This window comes from Wyeomyia smithii, chromosome 3, assembly GCF_029784165.1.
Source record: "Wyeomyia smithii strain HCP4-BCI-WySm-NY-G18 chromosome 3, ASM2978416v1, whole genome shotgun sequence".
NCBI lineage: Eukaryota > Metazoa > Arthropoda > Insecta > Diptera > Culicidae > Wyeomyia > Wyeomyia smithii.
In genome coordinates this window covers 42114973-42131107 of record NC_073696.1, presented here as the reverse complement: position 1 = coordinate 42131107, position 16135 = coordinate 42114973, and the positions used below count along the sequence as shown (strand labels likewise).

The 16135-nt window shown below is 43.7% G+C and overlaps 1 protein-coding gene across 1 annotated transcript; it reads left to right on the top strand.

Moving 5' to 3' along the window:
* The first annotated feature begins 9643 nt into the window (after window positions 1-9643).
* On the top strand, window positions 9644-10402 carry LOC129727969 (probable zinc transporter protein DDB_G0282067). Its single transcript, XM_055686300.1, has one exon. It carries the CDS (start codon window positions 9659-9661, stop codon window positions 10364-10366), a length of 708 nt encoding a protein of 235 aa, XP_055542275.1. The 5' UTR covers window positions 9644-9658; the 3' UTR covers window positions 10367-10402.
* Window positions 10403-16135: the final 5733 nt, after the last annotated feature.

Below are 16135 nucleotides of genomic sequence, written 5' to 3'. Positions count from 1 at the left end.
AACAAAGTTAGTTCATATGTTTATCCATAGCATTTTTGCGAACATTCTTACGGTAATTATACATGCAATATCAATATGGTTTTTACTACCCATTGTTAAGCATAGTTAAGAGAGTCTAATGTCTAAAATTATGTGAAATTATGAAACCACCAGATCTTATTACTTTTAAATTCACGTTCTATGAGCACCAAACTGTAGAGCTATTAGAACTGTTTACAGATCTTCTTTCTCAACTGCTCGAATAATACGTAAATTTTGCTCCAAACTCAATGAAATACGTATTTCACGGTTATTTTTTCTCAAAATTATGACACAAATAAATTGTAACAGATATGACACTTGGTTGCCCCTGAAAATAATCAAATAAATTAAGTTTATTTAGTTATACACATGTAAGAACACAAGGCGCAAGTAAAAATGATGTTTCAAATTTACTTTTTACAACTGGAAGTACATTATTCTTGATTTAGATTTTTTTTTTGAAAAAGCGTGATAAAAACGTGAAAAAGCGAGAGAAAATCGAGCGTGAATTTGGCGAGTACACCAGGGTCTTTTTTACGCGGTTTATTTTTATGCGTTTTATTAAACGCGATTTTTTTACAATAACACGGATTATTTTTATGTGATTTGTAAGACTATTTGTACGCGGTATCAAATAAGTTCAGTATAAGTACATCTAATCTCACCCCTAAAAAGCGGCTCAATCTACCGCGTAAAAAAGACCCATTGCAGTGATAAAAACGACTGTTCATAAAATAGAAAAGGCACTGTATGTTGTTCGATTGGTTTTATTGAGAAAATCCATTTAAACCTAGCCTACTAAAACCCAGGGGAGAAATAATTCTCTTTCCTGTTTTTTTTCTCCTTGTTTTTTTTAGCTTTTGTGGTCATGGCTTATTTCCTGTCACCTATAGTTACCAAGAAAGGAAAACTTTATTGCTTTTCTTTAATTTTGTTGCCTACACATTCCATTGCCATCGTTGATTCTCCCAAGGAAAACAAATTGTCTAGTATCAGTATCTCATTTTGACGAAAGAATTGCGGGGAAATATGCTTTTTCAAACCATGTAATGGAAGGTTGCATCGAATTTTTATCTGTGAGAATGATCTAAACAACGCTGCTGTGTAGAGTATTTTATTGGTATTTTCGGTAGCCTAAGCAAATGTTATAATTTGAATTACGTTTTTCCTTTAGTTTAAACCTGTTTCAGATAGTGTTTGGAATGGGACATTTCTCAGTAACATTTTGCATGAAATAGGACATTTCTCAGTAACGAAATTAGTGTAGTACTACTGGTAACCTTGTTTGCCATCTTGTTTCACCACTTTTCCATCTGAGCTGGAATTTGAATCATTCCGCCACATTTCTGCAACTTCTCTGAATGGGACTAAAATCCGGGTATTTTAATGGATTCTAAGTTATTCCAACGAAACCGATCTTATTTTTTTTAACGAAATCCCGGTTGTAATGGCATGAATCAGGCCAGAACTTCACCGGACCTTCGTATGATCAAATGAAAGGCAAAATCCACTTCTGAAGACACTCCTCCTTCTAAACATTTTCATCCATTGTTGTTCTACCTGAAAAAGCCTGGTTCTCTTTTTACAACACTCGCTTTACGCTTGGTGGGGTGCGCACGAGGTGGCATCCAGCGGTCTCCGCAGAAGAAGGCGGAGACGGATGCGGCGAAGTCTGGAGGTGGAAAAACGGCGAATCCGTCGGTGTCCACACCAGACATCTCGGTGGACGGTCCCTTGCTAGTCAAGGCCGTCGAAAGGTGCATGGACACGCGGCCAAGAGTGGCGGCGCTGTCTGAACAACTCGATGCCATAATCGAGTTCTCGGCGAACAGGCGAAACATCGCTGGCGACCTGAAGCAGAGCCTCCTCCTGCTTCGGAGCACCATTGATGAAGCCAGAAAGGAGCACGAAGAACTCGTAGCTCGGGTGAAGGCGGCCGAGAAAGCGGCCAGGACCGGGAGGGCGACTGCATCTAAAGAGGTGCAGACAGACGCCCCCTCGTTCGCGTCGGTCTGCTCCACGGGGCAGGTCGCTAAGCGAACGAGGCAGTCCCCGGGGGAAACGGCCCCCGGGAACACCAAGAAACGATTGGTCGTGCTACTCCCACGGGAACACACGCCAACCGGTTCAAGGTCCACCGCGGAAAAGGCACAGGTGGAGGCTACGGGCAATCCTTGGACTACCGTAGAGGGTAGGAAGCGTCGGGAAGGTGCGACGCGTCAGGATGGCGGAGCAGCCAGAGGACCAAAAAAGGTCAAAAAGGCGCGGAGTAGGGGTGATGCCCTCATACTCAAGACAGATGGGTCGAAGTACTCAGAAGTCTTGAAGAAGATGAGGGGGGAAACCCAGCTCAAGGATCTGGGGGCGGATGTGCGGAGTATCCGCCGATCTCGCACTGGCGAGATGATACTTGAGCTCCGGAAGGACGCCAAGAACAAGGGGGCTACCTACAAAACGGTAGCCGAAAAGGTCCTAGGGAAGGAGGTGCAAGTGCGGGCACTCACCTCAGAAGTGACTCTCCAGCTTAAAAACCTGGACGAAATCACTGAGGGGTGCGACATTGCACAAGCCCTTAAAGCGAAGTGCGGGGTGGAGGTGGCTAAGGAGTCAATCCGCCTCCGCAAAGGTCCGGCGGGGACCCAGGTAGCTACCTTCCGACTACCGTCGGCGGACGCTAACCTGGCCCTGAAAGAGGGCAAGTTGAAGGTCGGCTGGTCGGTATGTCCTCTGGGCATACTACAGCAACCAGACATTTGCTTCCGGTGCTTCGAGGGCGGACATAAGTCCTGGACCTGCAAGGGGCCCGATAGGAGCCAGCTGTGCAGGCGATGTGGAGGTGCAGGCCATAAAGCAAAGGACTGTGGGGAGTCTCCCAAGTGCATGGTATGTTCCGGGAAACGGGACGCCAAACACTTTATGGGAGGCCCCAGGTGCCCAGCCGGTAAGCCGGCTGCGAAACCACGGGCGTAAGGGTGACGCAACTGAACCTGAACCATTGCTTCGCGGCTCAGCAGCTGCTACACCAAGCAGCCACTGAGTCGTTGTCGGACATCGCCGTCATATCGGACCCCTACCGCATCCCTCCCGGAAACGGTAACTGGGTTGCGGATAAGTCCAGATTGGCGGCCATATGTACGACGAGCAAGTTCCCGGTTCAGGAGGTTGTCTCAACCTCAGAAGAAGGGTACGTAGTTGCTAAGGTGAACGGAGTGTTCTACTGCAGTTGCTATGCTCCGCCACGTTGGTCTACCGAAAGGTTCATCCAGATGGTCGACCTCCTATCCATGGAGCTAACGGGCCTAACGCCGTTGGTGGTGGCGGGCGACTTCAACGCTTGGGCTGTTGAGTGGGGAAGTTGCTTCACGAACCAGAGGGGCCAGATCCTGTTGGAGGCTTTTGCAAAGCTCAACCTAGATCTGGCCAACGTTGGGAACAAAAGTACATTTAGCAGAAATGGTGCGGAGTCGATCATCGACGTGACGTTCTCCAGCCCAGGACTGATCAAGAACTGGAGGGTAGACGATGGCTACACTAATAGCGACCACCAGGCGGTCTGTTTTAGTGTAGACAACAACGAGAGGGGGCAAGCGACGGGTAGAGCCAACACTCCGACCGTTCGCGGGTGGAAGACATCGCACTTTGATGCCGAGGTATTCGAAGAGGCAATGAGAAGGGAGCGCGAGGGGGGCAGTTGGCTTCGCCCGACTGCTGACCAACTAGTTGCTATGCTATCGCGGGCGTGCGACGCCACCATGCCTAGGACTCGCCAACCTAGGAATGGAAAGCCACCGGTTTACTGGTGGACGGACGCGATAGCCAACCTTCGCAGTGCGTGCCTCCGTGCAAGACGGAGGATGCAGCGTGCGCGAAACGAAGAAGAGCGGACAGAGCGCCGCGCAGCATTCAGTTCGGCAAGATCGATGCTAAAGAGTGCGATAAAGGCCAGCAAGAGGGCCTGCTTCGATAGGCTATGTGCGAGTGCCAATACAAATCCGTGGGGTGACGCCTACAGGATCGTAATGGCCAAGACTAAAGGCGCGCTGGCGCCTGCAGAGCGATCACCAGCGATGCTGGAGCGTATTATCGAGGGACTCTTTCCACGCCACGAGCCAAGTCCTTGGCCTCCGGCGGTCGAGTCTCACGTCCGACGTTCCAGTATCTCAGACATAGACCAGAGATGGTCGGCCAACCTGCCGAGCATCCAATCCGTGAGCGACGACAGCCGTGTCGAGGCAGGGGAGGAGGCAAGGGTTACGAATGAGGAACTCATCGTGATCGCCAAATCCCTAAAGGTGAGCAAGGCACCGGGACCGGATGGTATCCCTAACCTGGCGATCAGGCTGGCGATAAAAACGGCCCCCGGGCTGTTCAGGGCAGTCATGCAGAGGTGCCTGGATGACTGTCTCTTTCCGGACAGGTGGAAGCGGCAGAGACTGGTCTTATTGCCGAAGGCTGGGAAACCGCCAGGGGACCCATCGGCATATAGGCCTATCTGCCTGCTGGACACCGCGGGCAAGGTGCTTGAGAGGATCATCCTCAACAGACTGGTGAGGTACACGGAGGGTGTACACGGTCTGGCAAGTAACCAGTTCGGCTTCCGGAAGGGCAGGTCCACGCTGGACGCAATCTCTTCCGTCATCAAGACGGCGGAGGTAGCAATCCAGCGCAAGAGAAGGGGAATACGCTACTGCGCAATCGTCACGCTCGACGTGAAGAATGCGTTCAATAGTGCCAGTTGGGACTCCATAGCGCTCGCGCTCAGGAGCATCCATGTACCGGTGTCGCTGTACAAGATTCTGGAAAATTATTTCCAGAATCGAGTACTTGTTTACGACACAGAGGAGGGTCAGAAGTGCGTCCCAATTACCGCAGGAGTTCCGCAAGGTTCTATCCTGGGCCCGGTGTTGTGGAATGTCATGTATGACGGAGTGTTAAAGCTCAAGTTCCCTGTAGGGGTTGTGATCGTCGGCTTTGCAGACGACATAACGCTGGAGGTTTACGGCGAGTCTATCGAGGAGGTCGAGTTGACGGCCGCGCACTGTATACGCAAGGTCGAGGACTGGATGCGCTCCAGGAAACTGGAGCTCGCGCATCATAAGACGGAGGTCATGGTTGTGAACAACCGTAAATCGGAGCAACAGGCGGTGGTCAGAGTCGGAGACTGCACCATCACCTCGAAGCGATCCCTGAAGCTCTTGGGGGTTATGGTGGACGACAAGCTCACGTTCGGGAGTCACGTCGACTATGCCTGTAAGAGGGCCTCATCGGCTATTGCAGCACTATCTCGTATGATGTCCAATAGCTCAGCGGTTTATGGCAGCAAGCGAAGACTTCTTGCCAGCGTGGTTTCGTCCATACTTAGGTATGGTGGGCCAGTGTGGTCCAGAGCGCTAGGTACTAACAGTTACCGTGGCAAACTGGAAAGTACCTACAGGCTCATGTGCCTGAGAGTTGCGAGTGCGTATCGTACGGTGTCATACGATGCAATATGTGTCTTGTCCGGCATGATGCCTATCAGCATCGCCATCAAGGAGGACAGAGAGTGTTTCGACCAACGTGACACAAGGGGCATACGAGGTACCAGAAGGTCATTCTCGATGCTCCGTTGGCAGAGGGAATGGTCTAATTCCACAAAGGGCAGATGGACGCACCGACTCATACCGGAGATATCCGGCTGGGTCGGGAGACGACATGGCGAAGTGAACTTCCACCTGACACAAATCCTGTCAGGCCATGGTTGTTTCAGGCAATATCTGCACAGGTTCGGACACGCGGTGTCCCCCATGTGTCCCGAGTGCGTGGAGGAGGAGGAGACTGCTGAGCACGTCTTCTTCGTATGCCCCCGTTTCGTAAGAGCGCGGAGCAACATGATGGCTGTGAGCGGGCCTGACACTACTCCGGACAATCTAGTCCGGAGGATGTGCGACGACCCGGACATCTGGAACGCGGTCTGTGCGGCCGCCTCTCAGATTGTTCTGGAGCTGCAACGTGTGTGGCGGGTCAACCACCAACACGCCAGTGGTAGCTAATTACCAGTCTCCAGGTAGTTAGCTAGGAGGTTATAAGAGTAAAGAGGGTGCATCACGCACAAAAGCCACTTCCCGACGTAATACTTAACAGTCGTTCCGGGAAGACCAGGGCTGGAGACTGGAGGGGTTTTAGTGGGTCGGGACAGGGATAAGTAGGTGTCTGGGGGAGTGTAACTACCCCAGCATCTCTCACCTAGTCTCATCCCCACACCCTGAGTTCTCTTCTCAGGTGTCTGTTTGCAGATTTCCCCGCCACCTTTAAAAAAAAAAAAAAAAAAAAAAAAAAAAAAAAAAAAAAACACTGGTGAGAAAAGCGACGCACTTGCTTGAATAGAGCAGTGAATCGTGTGTATCTGAGGAGCTCGCAAAAACACCGCTGTGGAATCTAAAATATTTCACTAGAGAGATAATAAACTGGTGTGTGCTTCTTCTCACGAAAGGACAATACGCTATATAACTAAACAACAGAGCTCACTGCAGTGCTTTCACTTTGTGTCTCTGAAGTAAATATCAAATGAGGGGAAAATCTAGGTAAATAAATCCAGCAGCCCGTCTCGCAAGTTTGCTCTTCGAATTCTATTGAGTTGATCTCGGCAGTGTACACCACGGCGTATTTCTCTGTATTCTTTCTAGAGTGATTTATCACTTTTTTTCGCTCAGCTGTGGTGTAAGCAGCAAGTGTGTAAGTCGTTCTGCAAGGAACAGAGACACAGCACAAAACAGAAAGGAAAGTGCAGTGCACTAAATTGCTACGCGCAGCTCTCATGCTGGACAAGAAAAAACGGTGAATATCCACGCTGCACTTCTCACATATTGAGGAAAATACCAAGCATGTATGACTTAATGTGTTTTCATGATCTGATGATTTCTTTTTGTGCCTAGATTTTGTTTAGATAACAACACTTGCAGAATAGAGTTAGCAAAACTCTTTTCTAGAATTGATTCTTGGTGCTTCTTCAATAACAACGACAAGCTCGTACCTAGTTAAATAAATGTTGTTCGCACAAAAAAAACACTACACAATACTGTTAAGTGCAATCGAAATTCTTTCGAGTGTTGCTCAATATATTTCTAAAAAGAAAACTTATGGGGAGACTGAGTATAGAAAATACTTAAATCACACAACCAACGAATTGATGCTGTCTGCGGATTCTGTAACCTTTGTAACTAAAAACCTTCTAATTACAGTGTTAAGTCCCACGTCACCATTTCATACAACCTTAGGGCTGTATACCTTGTAGCATGCTTGTCATTCTCCTCAGTATGTGAAAGGAGAGGAAAAACATTCACCGCGCACTTCCCTTCCAGTAGGTGCCTGCGTGTAGCAAATGCTTTCACCACACTGCTTCTTTCTCACTCCAAAGTGTCTCAACCAGCTTACAGAGAGACAAACACACTTCCAGCTCACCCCACATCTGATAGAAACAAGAGGGGTGAATCACTCTACAGAGAAAACGCAGAAGTGCACAACAGTGTCCACTGGCGAGTAGTCCGGAAGGTAAAAAAAACCTGCCGGGAAAAATGAAGTCCTCGTGAAGCTACGAACGAATTCCACCAGAGTAAATTCGACCGGCACGAGCAACGCAGTCTGTTTTTTCTCATAATCTCTTTTCCTCTTCTGCCATGCTCAAGAAACCAACTGTGAAACGCACCGCAGATAGCTCTGCAGTGTAATTATTGTGCGTGAAGTCCACACGTGTGAGAAAGTACACCATAGTTCATTGTCTCGCAAGAGAGAGATTTCAGATTTCACCGCAGTGCGTTCAGGCAGCTCAACAGAAAAAATCGTTTGTCGCTCTCTTCTAGCATGAGCGTATTGATTTGCTCTTTAGTGTGGCGGCAGTTGTCTCCGCAGTGCAAGATGTTCTCCTACACTCTAGAGGTTTACTGAGGAGAAAACCAAGCATGCCTTGTAGTATACACTAAGGTCGTTTTTTACGCGGGGGATGCGTTTCAAATTTATATGAGCCCGCGTGAAAAACGACTTTTTTGAGTTGCAAATATAACAAAGAAAACCGTCCTGAAACGTTTAAACCTCGTTTGAGTATGATAGTGGCCAATCTAGAGACCAAAATTCAATATTTTAAATTTTGAGTATTTACACCAAAAATTGTGAATTTTTTTAAAAACTGATATATGATCACTCGTAGCCTAAAACGGAAAACGTGATTGAAATGAGGTCGATAACTTCTACCGTTTTTGAGTAATGGAGGAAAGCAACCCGCGTGGAAAAAAAACCGCGTAAAAAGCGACCTTACTGTATGTCCAAACTTGTTGTGCAAAAATAATTTTCTCCAAGTTACTTTTTTCACCTCGAAAAAAAAAACATTTCCGGTTGATACGGATTGTAATAAAAATTATTGTGCTTGATAAATGTGCCAAATTAAAAATTCAAAAATGGTATAATGACTGTATGTCAATGTTTGTCATATATGGTAAAATATTAGATAACGGCTTTCTATTTATTTATCTCGGAATACGCAACTTATTCAATTTAAAGGGTATAGCTGCCTTCAAATCCTTATGAACTATATCGTACTTGGCTAATAGATTCCACAACTAATTCCGGAGTAGCTACAGTAGGAACATGAAGCCACTAAAACACTTGGATACCTTATCTATATGTAGCTCATTGGTGGCTACCTCAGTGTTATGGCTAGATAAGCTATGGAGCAGAAGAAGCGACTAAAACCTAATCAAAAGCAACCCGTTCATAAAAATTCAATCATAAAAAGCTCAAAATTATTCTTACCACTTTCTTTCAAGCATCATTTATTTAACTACAAATACTGCAAAATACTGACTCAAAGTTGGTATTTCTAGGTAGAATCGTCAAAAAGGTAAATGTTGCAAATGTTAACCAAATCCGAAGTTGAAGAAAAAAGTGAATCCGGGTAATCGAGTCATTCTTTCCGCATAATCGAATCCTACTTGTATATATGGCTAAAAGCTGTAAAGAATTCGGACTCGTAAATTAATTTACTGCTTAATTGCGAACATGTACCGTGATTTTAAAAAGTTTGTTTCTAGAAAACTCGATCTAAAAATTTTAATTCACAGCTGTTATTTGATGCTATCACTTTTTGAACTAAACCAAATTAGGAACATCAAGCTACATCTGATTTTACCTTTTCCAAATTTTACATTTACTTTTTACAAAAGAACAATTTAGACACAAAAAATGAATCTTTCAATGATACCCGAATTCATAGAGTAATAGCAAGAAAATGGCCTTATGGTGCGCAGAGGCGTAACAGAGAGAAAAACACAATCATTCAACATAATCGTTATTATTATGGTTATACAGGTGAAAAAAATTTTAACCTACTGCTTTACTTTGTCACTTGCAACTGTGACAACTACATTGAATGCCTATTAGCTAATTCCAAGCTCGGAACTCGACACTGTTTTGGCATGAAAATTGAAAACATCAAAAACAAAAAACAAAATATCGTCACACAATTCGCTGCCCTGATTGCAAACCGAACTGGGAGGTGCTGGCAGATATATGTCTATCAGCCAGTTTGTGGTGGGATCGATATAAATAGTGCGATTGAAATTCGATTTTGCTAATGCAGTTTTGGTGTCGTTTGATTGACGGTCGCACGATGGTGACTGTGCGAGTGATTTTTCTAGTCGTGGTTGTCTGTTGTGCGTTTTCGATAGTGCGGGCGAGGCCACACGGCAAGGAAGAAGAGTGGAAACATGGTGGTGGAAAGGAGCATCACTCGGAAGAACACTCATCGCACGGTGAAAAAGGAGACAAAGGATACAAACACGACGAGGAGCACGAGGAGGGCAAAAAAGGTCACCACGACGAGGAGGGCCACAAGAAGAAATATCATGACGAGGGTGGTCACAAGAAGAAACATCACGATGAGGGTGGGTACCACAAGGAGAGCAAAAAAGGCGAAAAGGGTGAAAAGGGGCACAAGTTTGAGGAGAGCGGAAGCTTTAAGAAGGGACATTCCACCAAGGGACATCACGAGATACACAAACTAGACGAGTTCAAGAAAGAGAAGAAATTTTTCGATGAAGATCATGATGAAGCGTTTGATGAGAAGTTTGGCGATTTCAAGGAAGAGCATGGCTATAAGAAGGGTGGTCATGAGAAGAAGGGCCATAAGAAATCTGGCCACCATCACGATCACTACGGCAAAAAGGGACACAAGAAGAAGGGATCACACCACCACGATCATGTAGGCCACAAGGACGAACATGGGCACGACGAGCACTGGAGCCACAAGGAGCATTTTGGCAAAAAAGGAGGCAAGGACCATCATAAAAAGTGGGGACACAAAAAAGGTCATCATTGAGAAGTGTTTAAATAAATGTCAGTCTATCAACATAAAGGTTCCAAACGTAACATGTAGTATAAAGCATAATACGTAAGTTAAATTCGAAAATTAGAAATCACAAACGATGTAGTAACTCATAATATATATTCTTATTGCATAGCAATAAAATTCTTAAACCTACAAACTATCTCTCCAGTATAGCTAGTAATACCACGGATAAATGTCAACGAAAAGTCAATCGCTGCCCGCTAAGCAAAATAAATCATTCTCCACGCTACCAAAGAGCACAATCGTTCTTCCCCGGGGCAGGGAATCTTCTTGTTCAAATTAAATGTCTCTATCAGACCGAAACAAAAGTTCCCAAACTAATCGACTTATCTCTATTCCAATCCCACTGACACTTGTCCGACTCTTTTTAAAACCAGCCAGCTTTTCGTGTGCACGTGTGATGCTTCCTTCGAATATACCGAACATACAACTAAAGCAACATCGACCCGGCTGCCTGCGCCATTCCACATTCAGCCGATGGATTGCACACGAAACTTTCCCTATAAAAAAGTGTGGTTCCCTGATGTTACTAAACTTGTCAATTTTCTAAGGCCGACTTTAGTGGGGATTTTTCATTTTCTTTATTTTCTGCAGAGAAAAAAAATATACCGAACTCACCAGCGAACAAACTTGTTCAATAAATAGTTCGAACTCAGCACGCGATAGTGAGAGCACCAGAGTGTACCACCTTCCGCAAACTATACAATGAGGCCACAATTCAGAGCCTCCGAATTGACCGCCATACACAAGAAGGAAAGAGCTGGTTAAAAAAGCGAAAAAGCTGAAGAAAAAACCTAAATCAATTTGCGATTACATCGATCTCTATGCAACGCTTGATTGATCACATTGTGTTGGATTTGCTCTGCTATACATCAAGTTTTTTTCCCTACCGAAAGGGACTTTGAATTCAATTCGGTATGGTGGGGCATTCCATTCGTACCTACATCGAATGTAAGTCTGCTGGTAAGTCCATTTCTTGGCTTTACAGTTTCGATTCTGTTGCAGCAGCCCTTCAACCCGACGACGGTGGTGGCCGGTGCTGCTGCTATCGGATAGGTTGCAATTTTGCATAAAGTTTCTGAGTGGCATCCAATCGGATATCACATTTTAGTGCACAATTGCATTCAGCATGCACGACCGGCGGGATCAATGTGTGTAAGATTTAGTTTTGCCTGAATGAGTCTTCCAGGTTTAACTTGACGAACGGAGCGTACTGAATGTGCAATGTTGCGTACGTGGGTATGGAAAAAGTTAGCAATTCAGATCCTGTTTGGGTCGAATAGTTTCCGTATAATCTAATGAAAGGAAACTATGCAACGGTTTTGATATAAAACACTTTTTCCAGAGTCCTCGAAAAAAAAAAAATTTTTTTTTCAGTGAATATTCTGTTCCACTCATTTTCATGTCACCATCTATTTTTGTTTTGTTTATTTGAATCATAAAAGAGATATATAGAAAACATCCAACACAATCTCATGATAATGATATGATGACAATTTTACCCAAGTACGAATAAGCAGAAGCTTAACACTCTCGGCTTTTTTATAAATTTATTGGTGTACCACAGAGTGTGTGCACTTTATGCGCACGAGGCGATTTCATACAAACAAAAGTAACCAAAAATATTTGAAAAAACCCTGTACAAAATGTTCACCTGCGCGAAAAAAAACACCCAAACAAAATTACAGCTCAATCGGACTTATTTAGAATGGAATGGCCCAATGCCATTGAAGTTTGACCTTTTTTGAAATCCGAAAAATAACCCAAGGGATGGTGTTATGTGAGATTTCGATTTTCGAAATATTGTTTTTGATGCCAGATAGCTTAAAACGCATGAGACGTCGAGATCTGGGAATTTTTTTGGGAAAAATCGACTCTCTGGGACTTTCTAATTGCGGGAGGCAGAATTCGGCAGATGTAGGATTTGTCTCCTGAAATTGATCGCCGATGTCTCCAAAAACTTAGTAAGTAATGTTCACCATGAATAGCACCAAATACATTATATTTAATTAGGGCGGTTTATTCATTCGGCATAGAGTAGTGCATAAATTGGGAAAAAATGAAAATAAAATTAGCAGATCACATTCGTATATTCTTATTCATTTATATATAGATATTCAGATCACTAGAAAAATTCCTTTTCTATAAAATTTGTCATATATTTTTTATAATATTTATCATATAAACAATACAGATACGTGAGGGCTTCTTTAGGTTTGTAATGTTGAATTGGATAAAAATACCGTGTAAAAGCTCAAGATATTTTCCAGGAAGTGTTTTAAAACACGCGGAAAATTTTGAATGCTTTTATGAAATTTGCAAAGTTACACAAGGCACTACACTAAAGTCGCTTTCTACGCGAGGGATACGGGCCGCGTTAGAAGAAACCGCGTAAATTTTTCAATGTTTTTGGCAGCTCCTTTATTACTTTATTTGAAAAGTTTCAACTGGTGTTAGTATCGTCATGTTGATTTGTACTGGTATTGATAATGTTTATCAGAAGGTTGCTCTCGTTCAAACAGTGCAACCAGCAATCAATACTGATTATTTGAATACTGACTAGACTAATGAAAATATTAACTGATCGGTTCACTTCCTTGAATCCGGTCCTTAAAAAACATTATTGAATCATTAACAATTGAAAGAACATGAAGTTTGTTCAAAACATTTTGCATTGACCTATGACTCTAGTTTTGATTCCACGTTACTGGTACCAGCAAAACTAAGTTCTGTGGGAGAACATGAATCGCTGAAGGTTGTTTTGGCTGCAGAGTGTTATTAGGGATGAGCAAGTCGTTCATATGAGCCGGCGCACGAAAATGAAGCAAGCAGTACAACTGTTGCGTTATGCATTTCACACATTTATTGTGCGATTTTAGTGCGAAATTTTTGCGAGTCGGGAAGATACATTGATTGTGCAAGACTTGAACTTTTGCCTGTAATGTTTTAAAATTTATGCTTCACATTAACCCCAGAATAAGATTATCTTTCCATGGTTCAATCAAAGAGCAGCTGTTAGGGAACATGATCGTTCTGACCTTAGAATTTCGGTAACAACGCTGTATTTTGACGGCAGCTCTTCCGAAATTTTAGCAACGTTTAGGGACTTCCACTTTGGGCCGAAAGTAAACAACCAGAGGACCTGTTGATCTGCCCGAGGAGGGAACTACAGAACCATTAGAAAAATGGGGAGCATAAGGTCCCTGCGGTTCCGTGGTTAGCGATGTCGGTCAGCTAGCTCTCCCAGAAACGGTTGTGATGTCGGGTTCAATTTCCGATCTTTTCGAGCTGCAATTTTTTTCGACTGAGCACTGGGGCACGATGTGTCGTCGTACTTATCCTACAACATGCAAAATGTGCCAAAACCAATATCGAAAACGAATTCTCTTAACAAATCTAGTTGATCGAAACCGCTGTTAGCCCTCCAGGCTAACATTAAAGACAGGGTTGAAAGAATTTCGCGAATGAGGGTACAAGGAACATTTATCATGCTCAAACATCAGCAAAAGAGACAAGATCCACGTACCTTAGGGACAGTCCACATTCCATGTGGACAAAAATATCGTCACTTTATACACCCTGTGGCCTCCCACCCCCCGGATGTGCAATCGTGGACATTGACTGAACCCCCACTAACCCCGAAAACGTTAATTTCTGTGGTTTATTTGGTGATTAGGTATTAAAAATTTAATTCAACGTTAAACAGTAAACGTACTTATAAAATCAGCTTCACTTTGGTTCAATTCAGAATGCTTAATTAAGTGATAAAATAAAGTCAAAATGTGTAGGACAGTACTGTAAAACCCAAATCGCATAGCATAGCATAGCATATTTGATCGCCCGTGTGTTGCCCGCGATTGACCAGAATCAGCTGAAATTGCACAAAGAACCGTCAAAATGGTGCCTAGGAGTAGCAAGCCATTCTCAGTATACAATTTCTGGTGATCTTTCTTTTCACTGGTCAATAACGAAGCTGGCCACGCCCAATGCAGATCAATAGAGGAAGGGATATCGGGAGTGTTAGTTTAATACTTGTTGCTACTAGAGACCGAGGAATCCTCTGCATCATCCACAAGTATCAAAGGAAGGAATTAGTGTTAAAAGAAAGGAATTGATCTGGATCCATCGAGGTTGATGGTGCGATCTTCTCTACACAAATTCGCGCACGATATGGTTACTTCTCGGTCTCTGGGCAGCCGGCCACCAGGAGACGATATAAATAGAACCGCGCCACGATCCAGTAATCTTCTTGCGTATCTAAACTTTGCGTTTAATGCCGTGAACTTAATTCAAATTTACCTAGAAACGAATGGATTTCGTAAAACGCAACAACCGCACGCTGAACGCAAACTACGCAAACTACTGGTCCCAGCTCAAATAACCGATAGAGCGCTGTATTGAGATAGTCACACTGAGCGCAGTCAAAATACCGCACACGAAACTGAACTGCCTTCTCCGAAAACAAATAAGAGCGTGCCGACCACTTGTATGACGAAAAAGCCAAAACACCCGCTTTATTAAAAAAAAAAGGAAAATAAGGGAACCGGCAAAACAGGAATAGATTTGGCATCCATGCAGGGTTTGTCTTTGTCGTGAATAATTACAATATTTATCGAACGAACGAAACCTATTCTGAATCGTAACGTGCTAAAAAAGAACCGACGGGCGTACAGTCTCCGAAATAATGATTTGGTACATCCCGGAAATCACAATACACCGATAATCCTTAGATGAGCAAAGCTCACCAAGGCCGCTTCACGTTTACACCGGAGCATTATGTAGGACCGCTTTATTCCCTCTCACCGACGCATACGCAAGAGGACACGGTGCTTCGCCCCGATAATCTTTTGTTTTGTATTTAAGTTAAGATACCTACTGAGTATAAAAACTGGCAAAGTTTCATGCACTCATAGCTCAAAAATTTAAAAAAATGCAATATGCATATCGAACAAGACTGAATTCTAAGTTGATTGATAAAATGCCAAAGAAATCGCAATCGAAATTTAGTTGCTAAACCAACAAAATTTTTTTTTCACATAATTAATGAAAATTGTCTATGTGTTTCAATATTTGTTCAAAAGCTAGAAAAATCATCAAACAAGGGTATAAAACTGGGCCAAATGTTTGTAAAGTACTGTAAAACCCAAATCGTATGATAAACCCAAAACGCTTGGAATGGTCTGAAATGCCAGGAGAAATTGAAAGCAAAATAATTTAATCCCTACATTAAGCTTGCAAAGGCTTATAGTTTTAGAGTGAAAAGGGTGAGAAAAAATATCTTTAAATGATCCTAAATTTAGTTTGGTTTAGATTTGGAAAAAAGGAATTTTAGTTTTAACTATTTAACTAACCAATAAAACGAAATAACACACTAAAGGGTTGTCTCCCAGTTGGTCTCGAGGTACGATGCTAGCCCCGCAATTATCCTGTACACTTAACAGTTGGCTGCGAAGTCTGTGTATAATAAACAGAAGGGCGAGTCCCGAATCGGAATGTAGTACCAAGGCTTTATTTTTACACTAAAGGGTTTCCACTTAAAAATGAGGCTGGGTTCAATACTTATGTATAAGGAAAATAATATTCGCAGAAAATTGTCACACAATCTATTTCACCCTAACATGCTCAGTCATGTTCAAAATGGCGTGAAAACAAAAGGAACTGCGCGCCCGCATTGTACAATTCTTCCAGGCAAACGAAGATCGTGGGTAAAAGTACGTGGATCATTTAAAGAGTGAAAAT